This window comes from Mustelus asterias, chromosome 13, assembly GCF_964213995.1.
Source record: "Mustelus asterias chromosome 13, sMusAst1.hap1.1, whole genome shotgun sequence".
NCBI classification, from domain to species: domain Eukaryota; kingdom Metazoa; phylum Chordata; class Chondrichthyes; order Carcharhiniformes; family Triakidae; genus Mustelus; species Mustelus asterias.
The window spans coordinates 46,456,011-46,468,480 of record NC_135813.1 but is presented as its reverse complement, the minus strand read 5'-3'; the positions used below and the strand labels follow the sequence as shown (position 1 = coordinate 46,468,480).

The window sequence follows — 12,470 nt, the reverse complement described above, 5'->3', positions numbered from 1 at the left end:
TCACAGTGTTAATGGAGCTGGTTACAGCCAGTCAGTGTTAATGGAGTGGGTTACAGCCAGTCTCAGTGTTAATGGAGCTGGTTACAACCAGTCACAGTGTCAATGGAGCTAGTTACAGCCAGTCAGTGTTATTAGAGCTGGTTACAGCCAGTCTCAGTGTTATTAGAGCTGGTTACAGCCAGTCTCAGTGTTAATGGAGCTGGTTACAACCAGTCACAGTGTCAATGGAGCTAGTTACAGCCAGTCAGTGTTATTAGAGCTGGTTACAGCCAGTCTCAGTGTAACGGAGCTGGTTACAGCCAGTCTCAGTGTTAATGGATCTGGTTACAGCCAGTCATAGTGTCAACAGAGCAGGTTACAGCCAGTCACAGTGTCAATGGAGTTGTTTACAGCCAGTCACAGTGTTAATGGAGCTGGTTACAGCCAGTCTCAGTGTAATGGAGCTAGTTACAGCCAGTCACAGTATCAATGGAGCTTATTACAGCCAGTCACAGTGTTAATGGAGCGGGTTACAGCCAGTCACAGTGTCAATGGAGTGGGTTACAACCAGTCACAGTGTTAATGGAGCTGGTTACAGCCAGTCACAGTGTCAATGGAGCGGGTTACAACCAGTCACAGTGTTAATGGAGCTGGTTACAGCTAGTCACAGTGTCAATGGAGCTTGTTACAGACAGTCACAGTGTCAATGGAGCGGGTTACAACCAGTCTCAATGTAATCGAGCTGGTTACAGCCAGTCACTGTGTTAATGGAGCTGGTTACAGCCAGTCACAGTGTTAATGGAGCTGGTTACAGCCAGTCGCAGTGTAATGGAGCTGGTTACAGCCAGTCGCAGTGTAATGGAGCTGGTTACAGCCAGTCACAGTGTTAATGCAGCTGGTTAGAGCCCGTTACAGGGTTAATGGAGCTGGTTACAGCCAGTGACAGAGTTAATGGAGCTGGTTACAGCCAGTGACAGAGTTAATGGAGCTGGTTACAGCCAGTCTCAGTGTTAATGGAACTGATTACAGCCAGTCACAGTCTTAATGGAGCTGGTTACAGCCAGACACAGTGTCAATGGAGCTGGTTACAGCCAGTGACAGTGTTAATGGAGCTGGTTACAACCAGTCACAGTCTTAATGGAGCTTGTTGCAGCCAGTCACAGTGTTAATGGAGCTGGTTACCGCCAGTTACTGTGTTAATGGAACGGATTACCGCCGTCAGTGTTAATGGAGCTGGTAGCCAGTCACCGTGTCAATGGAGCTGGTTGCAGCTGGTCACAGTGTTAATGGAGTGGGTTACAACCAGTCTCAGAGTGAATGGAGCTGGTTATACCCAGTCACAGTGTCAATGGAGCTTGTTACAGCCAGTCACAGTGTTAATGGAGAAGGTTACAGCCAGTGGCAGTGTTAATGGAACTGATTACAGCCAGTCACAGTGTTAATGAAGCGGGTTACAGCCAGTCACAGTGTCAATGGAGCTGGTTACAGCCAGTCACAGTGTTAATGGGACTGATTACAACCAGTCACAGTGTTAATGGAGCGGGTTACAGCCAGTCACAGTGTCACTGGAGCTTGTTACAGCCAGTCACAGCGTCACTGGAGCGGCTTACAGAGAGTCACAGTGTTAATGGAGCAGGTTACAGCCAGTCACAGTGTCAATGGAGCTGGTTACAGCCAGTCTCAGTGTAATCGAGCTGGTTACAGCCGGTCTCAGTGTCAATGGAGCTGGTTATAGCCAGTCTCAGTGTTAATGGAGCTGGTTATAGCCAGTCACAGTGTCAATGGAGTTAATGGGTTACAGCCAGTCTCAGTGTAACGGAGCTGGTTACAGCCAGTCACAGTGTCAATGGAGCTGGTTACAGCCAGTCACAGTGTCAATGGAGCTGGTTACAGCCAGTCACAGTGTTAATGGAGCTGGTTATAGCCAGTCACAGTGTCAATGGAGTTAATGGGTTACAGCCAGTCTCAGTGTAACGGAGCTGGTTACAGCCAGTCACAGTGTCAATGGAGCTGGTTACAGCCAGTCCCAGTGTAATGGATCTGGTTACAGCCAGTCTCAGTGTAATTGAACTGGTTACAGCCAGTCACTGTGTTAATGGAGCAGATTACATCCAGTCACAGTGTTAATGGAGCTGGTTGGAGCCAGTCCCAGTGTTAATGGAGCTGGTTACAGCCAGTCACAGTGTCAATGGAGCGGGTTACAGCCAGTCACAGTGTCACTGGAGCGGGTTACAGCCAGTCAGAGTGTCAATGGAGCGCATTACAACCAGTCACAGTGTTAATGGAGCAGGTTACAGCCAGTCACAGTGTTAATGGAGCGGGTTACAGCCAGTCACAGTGTCAATGGAGCGGATTACAGCCAGTCACAGTGTCAATGGAGCTGGTTCCAGCCAGACTCAGTGTAATGGATCTGGTTACAGCCAGTCACAGTGTAATCGAGCTGGTTACAGCCAGTCACTGTGTCAATGGAGCTGATTACAGCCAGTCACAGTGTTAATGGAGCTGGTTAGAGTCAGTCTCAGTGTAATGGAGTGGGTTACAGCCAGTCATAGTGTTAATGGAGCTTGTTACAGCCAGTCTCAGTGTTAATGGAACTGATTACAGCCAGTCACAGTGTCAATGGAGGGGGTTACAGCCAGTCACAGTGTCAATGGAGCTGGTTACAGCCAGTCACATTGTTAATGGAGCACGTTACAGCCAGTCTCAGTGCTAATGGAGCTGGTTACAGCCAGTCAGAGTGTCAATGGAGCTTGTGACAGACAGTCAGAGTGTCAATGGAGCTTGTGACAGACAGTCACAGTGTCAATGGAGCTGGTTACAGCCAGTGACAGTGTTAATGGAACTGATTACAACCAGTCACAGTGCTAATGGAGCAGGTTACAGCCAGTGACAGTGTTAATGGAACTGATTACAACCAGTCTCAGTGTTAATGGAGCGGGTTACACCAGTCACAGTCTGAATGGAGCGGTTTACAGAGAGCCACAGTGTTAATGGAGCTGGTTACAACCTGTCACAGTGTCAATGGAGCGGGTTACAGTCAATCACAGTGTTAATTTAGCTGGTTACAGCCAGTCTCAGTGTTAATGGAGCTGGTTGCAGCCAGTCTCAGTGTTAATGGAACTGATTACAACCAGTGACAGGTTTAATGGAGCTTGTTACAGCCAGTCTCAGTGTTAATGGAACTGATTACAACCAGTGACAGGTTTAATGGAGCTTGTTACAGCCAGTCACAGTGTTAATGGAGCTGGTTACAGCCAGTCACAGCGTTAATGGAGCTGGTTACAGCCAGTCACAGTGTCAATGGAGCGGGTTACAGCCAGTCACAGTGTCAATGGAGCTGGTTACAGCCAGTCACTGTGTTAATGGAGCACGTTACAGCCAGTCCCAGTGTAATGGATCTGGTTACAGCCAGTCTCAGTGTAATTGAACTGGTTATAGCCAGTCACTGTGTTAATGGAGCAGATTACAGCCAGTCACAGTGTTAATGGAGCTGGTTGGAGCCAGTCCCAGTGTAATGGGGCTGGTTACAGCCAGTCACAGTGTCAATGGAGCGGGTTACAGCCAGTCACAGTGTCACTGGAGCGGGTTACAGCCAGTCAGAGTGTCAATGGAGCGCATTACAACCAGTCACAGTGTTAATGGAGCAGGTTACAGCCAGTCACAGTGTTAATGGAGCGGGTTACAGCCAGTCACAATGTCAATGGAGCGGGTTACAGCCAGTCACAGTGTCAATGGAGCTGGTTCCAGCCAGTCTCAGTGTAATGGATCTGGTTACAGCCAGTCACAGTGTAATCGAGCTGGTTACAGCCAGTCACTGTGTCAATGGAGCTGATTACAGCCAGTCACAGTGTTAATGGAGCTGGTTAGAGTCAGTCTCAGTGTAATGGAGTGGGTTACAGCCAGTCATAGTGTTAATGGAGCTTGTTACAGCCAGTCTCAGTGTTAATGGAACTGATTACAGCCAGTCACAGTGTCAATGGAGCGGGTTACAGCCAGTCACAGTGTCAATGGAGCTGGTTACAGCCAGTCACAGTGTTAATGGAGCACGTTACAGCCAGTCTCAGTGCTAATGGAGCTGGTTACAGCCAGTCAGAGTGTCAATGGAGCTTGTGACAGACAGTCAGAGTGTCAATGGAGCTTGTGACAGACAGTCACAGTGTCAATGGAGCTGGTTCCAGCCAGTCTCAGTGTAATGGATCTGGTTACAGCCAGTCACAGTGTAATCGAGCTGGTTACAGCCAGTCACTGTGTCAATGGAGCTGATTACAGCCAGTCACAGTGTTAATGGAGCTGGTTACAGCCAGTCACAGTGTTAATGGAGCTGGTTACAGCCAGTCACAGTGTCAATGGAGCAGGTTACAGCCAGTGACAGTGTTAATGGAACTGATTACAGCCAGTCACAGTGTTAATGGAGTGGGTTACAGCCAGTCTCAGTGTTAGTGGAGCTGGTTATAGCCAGTCAGAGTGTCAATGGAGCTGGTTACAGCCAGTCCCAGTGTTCGTGGAACTGTTTACAGCCAGTCACAGTGTCAATGGAGCAGGTTACAGCCAGTGACAGTGTTAATGGAACTGATTACAACCAGTCACAGTGCTAATGGAGCAGGTTACAGCCAGTCACAGTGTCAATGGAGCAGGTTACAGCCAGTGACAGTGTTAATGGAACTGATTACAACCAGTCACAGTGCTAATGGAGCAGGTTACAGCCAGTCACAGTGTTAATGGAACTGATTACAACCAGTCTCAGTGTTAATGGAGCGGGTTACACCAGTCACAGTCTGAATGGAGCGGTTTACAGAGAGCCACAGTGTTAATGGAGCTGGTTACAACCTGTCACAGTGTCAATGGAGCGGGTTACAGTCAATCACAGTGTTAATTTAGCTGGTTACAGCCAGTCTCAGTGTTAATGGAGCTGGTTGCAGCCAGTCTCAGTGTTAATGGAACTGATTACAACCAGTGACAGGTTTAATGGAGCTTGTTACAGCCAGTCACAGTGTTAATGGAGCTGGTTACAGCCAGTCTCAGTGTTAATGGAACTGATTACAACCAGTGACAGGTTTAATGGAGCTTGTTACAGCCAGTCACAGTGTTAATGGAGCTGGTTACAGCCAGTCACAGCGTTAATGGAGCTGGTTACAGCCAGTCACAGTGTCAATGGAGCGGGTTACAGCCAGTCACAGTGTCAATGGAGCTGGTTACAGCCAGTCACTGTGTTAATGGAGCACGTTACAGCCAGTCCCAGTGTAATGGATCTGGTTACAGCCAGTCTCAGTGTAATTGAACTGGTTATAGCCAGTCACTGTGTTAATGGAGCAGATTACAGCCAGTCACAGTGTTAATGGAGCTGGTTGGAGCCAGTCCCAGTGTAATGGGGCTGGTTACAGCCAGTCACAGTGTCAATGGAGCGGGTTACAGCCAGTCACAGTGTCACTGGAGCGGGTTACAGCCAGTCAGAGTGTCAATGGAGCGCATTACAACCAGTCACAGTGTTAATGGAGCAGGTTACAGCCAGTCACAGTGTTAATGGAGCGGGTTACAGCCAGTCACAATGTCAATGGAGCGGGTTACAGCCAGTCACAGTGTCAATGGAGCTGGTCCCAGCCAGTCTCAGTGTAATGGATCTGGTTACAGCCAGTCACAGTGTAATCGAGCTGGTTACAGCCAGTCACTGTGTCAATGGAGCTGATTACAGCCAGTCACAGTGTTAATGGAGCTGGTTAGAGTCAGTCTCAGTGTAATGGAGTGGGTTACAGCCAGTCATAGTGTTAATGGAGCTTGTTACAGCCAGTCTCAGTGTTAATGGAACTGATTACAGCCAGTCACAGTGTCAATGGAGCGGGTTACAGCCAGTCACAGTGTCAATGGAGCTGGTTACAGCCAGTCACAGTGTTAATGGAGCACGTTACAGCCAGTCTCAGTGCTAATGGAGCTGGTTACAGCCAGTCAGAGTGTCAATGGAGCTTGTGACAGACAGTCAGAGTGTCAATGGAGCTCGTGACAGACAGTCACAGTGTCAATGGAGCTGGTTCCAGCCAGTCTCAGTGTAATGGATCTGGTTACAGCCAGTCACAGTGTAATCGAGCTGGTTACAGCCAGTCACTGTGTCAATGGAGCTGATTACAGCCAGTCACAGTGTTAATGGAGCTGGTTACAGCCAGTCACAGTGTTAATGGAGCTGGTTACAGCCAGTCACAGTGTCAATGGAGCAGGTTACAGCCAGTGACAGTGTTAATGGAACTGATTACAGCTAGTCACAGTGTTAATGGAGTGGGTTACAGCCAGTCTCAGTGTTAGTGGAGCTGGTTATAGCCAGTCAGAGTGTCAATGGAGCTGGTTACAGCCAGTCCCAGTGTTCGTGGAACTGTTTACAGCCAGTCACAGTGTCAATGGAGCAGGTTACAGCCAGTCACAGTGTTAATGGAACTGATTACAACCAGTCACAGTGCTAATGGAGCAGGTTACAGCCAGTCACAGTGTCAATGGAGCAGGTTACAGCCAGTGACAGTGTTAATGGAACTGATTACAACCAGTCACAGTGCTAATGGAGCAGGTTACAGCCAGTCACAGTGTTAATGGAACTGATTACAACCAGTCTCAGTGTTAATGGAGCGGGTTACACCAGTCACAGTCTGAATGGAGCGGTTTACAGAGAGCCACAGTGTTAATGGAGCTGGTTACAACCTGTCACAGTGTCAATGGAGCGGGTTACAGTCAATCACAGTGTTAATTTAGCTGGTTACAGCCAGTCTCAGTGTTAATGGAGCTGGTTGCAGCCAGTCTCAGTGTTAATGGAACTGATTACAACCAGTGACAGGTTTAATGGAGCTTGTTACAGCCAGTCACAGTGTTAATGGAGCTGGTTACAGCCGGTCACAGCGTTAATGGAGCTGGTTACAGCCAGTTACAGCGTTAATGGAGCTGGTTACAGCCAGTTACAGCGTTAATGGAGCTGGTTACAGCCTGTCTCAGTGTTAATGGAACTGATTACAACCAGTCAGAGTCTTAATGGAGCTTGTTACAGCCAGTCAAAGTGTCAATTAATCTGGTTACAGCCAGTCACAGTGTCAATGGAACTAGTTACAGCTTGTCACAGTGTTAATGGAGCTGGTTACAGCCAGTTACAGTGTAATGGAACTGATTACAGCCAGTCACAGTGTAATGGAGCTAGTTACAACCAGTTTCAGTGTAATGGAACTAGTTACAGCCAGTCACAGTGTAATGGAACTAGTTACAGCCAGTCACAGTGTAACGGAACTAATTACAGTCAGTTTCTGTGTCATAGAACTAGTCACAGAAAGGAACCTTGGAAGAGACAGATTCTGGGAATTGTTGCTGAGTGTTGTTAGATTCCAGGGTTACAAGTGGAGTCACAATGAAGGGAATTGAATGAGGGACAGAAAGACTTTGGGAATGAAGGTGTATACTGAGGGCATCGGTGCAATGGTGTGTATAAGCAGAATCAAAGTGAATTGAGGTGGAGACACAGAAGGAATGCAGCAAGGTACAGTGTGTTTAACAGGAAATTACACTGAGTCCAGACAGGTTTTGCTGTGAAAGTAGTCTTTGGGGAGTCAAATTGGGTGCAGTCAGACTCTGGGGAGTGAAACTGGGTCCACTCAGACTCTGGAGAGTGAAACTGGGTCCAGTCAGACTCTGGGGAGTGAAACTGGGTGCAGTCAGACTCTGGGGAGTGAAACTGGGTGCAGTCAGACTCTGGGGAGTGAAACTGGGTACAGTCAGACTCTGGGGAGTGAAACTGGGTGCAGTCAGACTCTGGGGAGTGAGACTGGGTGCAGTCAGCCTCTGGGGAGTGAAACTGGGTGCAGTCAGCCTCTGCGGAGTGAAATTGGGTACAGTCGACCCCCTTGCAGTACCCGAGGCCTTCCCTAACCTCCCCACTTTGACTCCCCAACACTTACTTGAGTTTCCCATTCCCGGGACTTTGGTTCTGGTAGCTCCTTGTAGTGCCTCTTCCAGCCACTGCAGTGCTGTTTTTGGAGGGGGTGGTGAGCTGCTGGCCAATCTGATTGGTGGGCAGCTCTCCAAGAGGAGGCTTCCACCTGGGTGAGGTGTGGAAATTCCGCCGAATGCCAATCAATGCTCGTTAGAGTGTAAAATGGAAGCAGGGCTGTCAGATTGGGAGCGGGGTGTACCCCTGGCCCCCACCATCCTGGATGTACAAAGACTCTGGGGAAATGGAGCTGGCTACAGATATACGCAGTGGAAGTTTAGCTGGTGGAGACAAAGCCTAACAAAGGAGCAGGAGCAGAGATAAACATGGGAAGGTGTACAGACAGGGGGAATGGAGGGGGGAAGTATACAGAATGAGGGGATATTCAGACCGGGAGAGTATACAGACTCGGGGAGTGTACAGACTCGGGGAGTGTACAGACTAGGGGAGTGTACAGACCGGGGAGTGTACAGACCGGGGACTGTACAGACCAGGGGAATAGAGGGGGGAGTGTGCAGAATGAGGGGGTATTCAGACTGGGAGAGTACACAGACCAGGGGAGTGTACAGACTAGGGGAGTGTACAGACCGGGGAGTGACCAGACCGGGGGAATAGAGGGGAAGTGTACATACCTGGGGGAATGTACATACCTGGGATAGTGTACAGACCTGGGTGAGTGTACAGACTGGGGGAGTGTATAGACTAGGGGAGTGTACAGATTAGGGAAGTGTACAGACTAGGGGAGTGTACAGACCGGGGAATGTACAGATCGGGGAATGGAGGGGGCGTGTACAGACCTGGGGGAGTGTACAGATCAGGGGAGTATACAGACTAGGGAAGTGTACAGACTAGGGGATTGTACAAGACCAGGGTAGTGTACAAGACTAGGATAGTGTACAGACCGGGGAGTGTACAGACTGGGGAGTGTACAGACCGGGGGAATGGAGGGGGTGTGTACAGACCTGGGGGAGTGTACAGACCCGAAAATTGGAGAGGGAGTGGACAGACCAGAGGGCATGGATACTAGAGGGATGGAGTTGGATGTCTGCTGAGTGTCAGAGTAGAGGGTAGGCCACAATGCTCAGGGTGGAACTAGGAGGAGACAGACACACAGGACAGGAACTGGTGTTGATATTCTTTGACAGTTTGTCACTTACTTGGCTGACAGGATGATGACTCTGGCCTCCAACTCCTTGGCTTCAAGCAGCATTGATGTCATGTTTGTGGTGCCTGGTTCAAACTGTAGGACCTTCTCAGCCTGTAGTTGGTGCAGGGATTCAGAATTACTACACGATTTGTCCAAAACCATCCTTTTCGGCCTCTTTCCATCAACGACGCCTTTGATCTCCAGCATAGATCAGCTTAAAGGCGATCAGGTAACTGGGCCCGGGTGGAGCCAATGTGAGCTACAGAGGTCTCTGTACTGGGCATGCAAACTAAGATAGAACAAGACCAAAAAAAGGGTGCGTGCATCTTATAGAGTAGAATAGAGAGGGGGAAATGCATCTCAACCTGAAAGAGAGTTGGTCGGTCTTTCAAAAAAAAGTCTTAAACAGGGTGAAGTCAGAGGAAAACGGTCATGGCTTCGATTTCTAAAATGTACTTTAAGAAACTTGCAAGTTAGTCTTTATTCAACATGCATGTGTCCTTATAACAAGATTTGGTTAGGTAGGGGCGACTCATGTTCTTTAACCATTCTCATTGACAAACCAAAATAATCTGTTTGAAACTAACAGCGTGCTACCAGAACAGTCTCATTGGTTACTGTGTGACTGTGGCTGAGCTACTCCGTTAGTTTACCATTGCTGGCTCGTGCAGTCTTACATGCAAATATACCTTTGGTCCTCGCCTGCTGTCATACGAATGTTGGTCGTTGTTTTCAAAGTTCCTTTTTTTATTCTGATGAGTAATGTGCACAGAGAAAATATGTAGACACAGAAGAATATTATAAACAGTTGAAAATGACGTGTAGTAAGCAATTTAACCCTCTCTCCTCCTCAGGGTCAAACGTATCACTGGAGCTCGCAAAAAAAACAGCTCCTCACTTATTTGAAGGCTCCATGACACTGGCTGTGTGGCACTGGCTGTGTGTGGCACTGGCTGTGTGTGGCACTGGCTGTGTGTGACACTGATTCCATGTGGCTCTGGCTCCGCGTGGCACTGGCTCCGTGTTACACTGGCTCTGTGTGACACTGGCTCCATGTGGCACTGGCTCCGTGTGGCACTGGCTCCGTGTGACACTGGCTCCATGTGACACTGGCTCCATGTGGCACTGGCTGTGTGTGACACTGGTTCTGTGTGACATTGGCTCCATGTGGCACTGGCTCCGTGTGACACTGGCTCCGTGTGACACTAGCTCCGTGTGACACTGATTCTATGTGGCACTGGCTCCGTGTGACACGGCTCCATGTGACACGGCTCCGTGTGACACTGGCTCCAAGTGACACTAGCCATGCTATACTGGCTCTGTGTGCCACTGGCTCTATGTGCCACTGGCTGTGTGATACTGGCAATGTGAATCTACCTGTGTGACACTGGCTCTGGGTGGCTGGCATTCTTGTTATGGCACTGCTACACTGGCAAATGGAACTGTGACACTGGCGGCCTTACACTGGCTCTATGGCAATGGCACTGAGAGACTGACTGTATGACATTAGCTCTGTGACACTGGCTCTGTGAAGGTGCCTCTGAAATCTGTAACTGTGAATCTACCTGTGTGGTAGGTAGCTGGCCCTTTGTGGCTGCATGACTCTGTTACACTGGAATTGTGAAACTGGATTTGTAAATCTGGCTGTGTGACACTGGATCCGAGACACTGGATCCGAGATACTAGCTCTGCAAGTCAGGTCTGTGACAATGAATCTTTGAGAGTTGCTCTATACATCAACTCTACAGGATCTGGTATGATTCATTAACCGCTCTCTCAGCCGGTCCTGCCACTTTCAATGATTTATGTATAAATAACACCGGCTTTCTCTGCTCCTGCACTCCCTGTTAGAATGTGCCCTTTGCTTTATATTGCATCTCTTTATTCTCCTACCAAATTGAATCACTTCACACTTATCAGCATTAAATTTCTGCCACTTGTCTGCCCATTTCACCAACCTGGATTTGTCCTGAAGTTTATCATTTTCCTCCTCACAATTCACAATATTTCCAGGTTTTGCGTGATTTGCAAATTTTGGAATGGTGTCCTGTGCACCCAAGCCGAGATCATGAATAAGAACAGATTCAATGTCACAAATCTAGAGATTTGCAGCCAATGTTTCAGAGCAGTGTTGTGGATCAATGACATGAAGCCAATGAAGGCATCAAGAAGCAGGTGTCCTTGCATCGCCTCCCCGTGTATACCACCCTCCATTCAGAAAAACATCTGTTCACTTTTACTCCTTCCGTAATCCTGCTGTCTCTGTCCCTTTTATTCTATGGGCCTCAACTTTGCTGACAAGCCTGTCGTGAGGCATTTTATCAAATGCCTTCTGGAAGTCCACGTACATCAACCACATTATCCTCATCAACTCTCTCTGTTGCTGCTTCAGAAAACTCCTAAAAATTAGTTAAATTCAGCTATTCCTTAACAATTCCATGCTCGCTTTCCTTAACTAATCTACATTTGTCCGAGCGACTGGTTAATTTTGTCCCAGGTTATCATTTCCAAATCCTTCCCGCCACTGAGGTTAAACTGACTGTCCTGTAGTTGCCAGGTTTACCTTTACACTTGTATTTGAACAAGGGTGTAATATTTGTAATTCTCCAAGTCTCTGATGCCAACCCCGAGTCTAAGGAAGACTGAAACACGAGGGCTGCAATCTCCACCTTCACCTCCCTCAGTATCCTTGGATGTGTCCTAGCTGGTCTCGCTGACTTCATTTTTAACACAGCCAGCCATTCTAATACATGCCCTTCATCAATGTTCAGCCCATCCAGGATCTGAATTACCTCCTTTCACCAGGGCCTCAGTAACAATTTCTTGCATCGGTAAAGACATGTGTAAAGTATTCCTTTAATACCTCAGCCATTCCCCCTGCCTTCATGAATACATCCCCTTTTTATGATACTTGATCTGTGGCATGAACTCTGTAGTATTGGCTCCATAAAACTGGCTGCATATCAAAGGTTCCACAACACTGACTCTACAACACTAACTCAGTGCAATCGGATCTCTACGTCCAAATCTGGGCCCGTCTCTTTGAGACTGGCCATGACACACTGCCCCTTTGAATGTGACTGTGTAACACTGGCTCTGAGCACTGGCTATATGAATTGATATGACACTGGCTCTGAGGCACTGGCTGAATTGGTGTGTCACTGGCTCTGAGGCACTGGCTGTGTGAATTTGTATAACACTGGCTTTGAGCACTGGCTGTATGAATTGGTGTGACACTGAGTGAGCATTGACTGAATTGGTGTGACACTGGCTCTGAGGCACTGACTGTGTGAATTTGTATAACACTGGCTTTCAGCATTGGCTGTATGAATTGGTGTGACACTGAGTGAACACTGGCTGAATTGGTGTAACACTGGCTCTTTGCTGCTGGCTCTC

The 12,470-nt window shown here is 48.3% G+C and overlaps 1 protein-coding gene across 1 annotated transcript in view; it reads right to left on the bottom strand.

Annotated features, from left to right (window-relative positions):
* The window catches only part of grin1a (glutamate receptor, ionotropic, N-methyl D-aspartate 1a), a 284,384-nt gene that overhangs the window by 136,711 nt on the left and 135,203 nt on the right, over positions 1 to 12,470 (bottom strand). Inside the window, exons 4-5 of the mRNA XM_078227534.1 lie at positions 9,764 to 9,826; positions 9,085 to 9,185 (exon numbers count right to left, since the gene is read on the bottom strand). Coding sequence (XP_078083660.1) covers positions 9,085 to 9,185; positions 9,764 to 9,826 — 164 coding nt within the window. The remainder of the gene's footprint in view (positions 1 to 9,084; positions 9,186 to 9,763; positions 9,827 to 12,470) is intronic.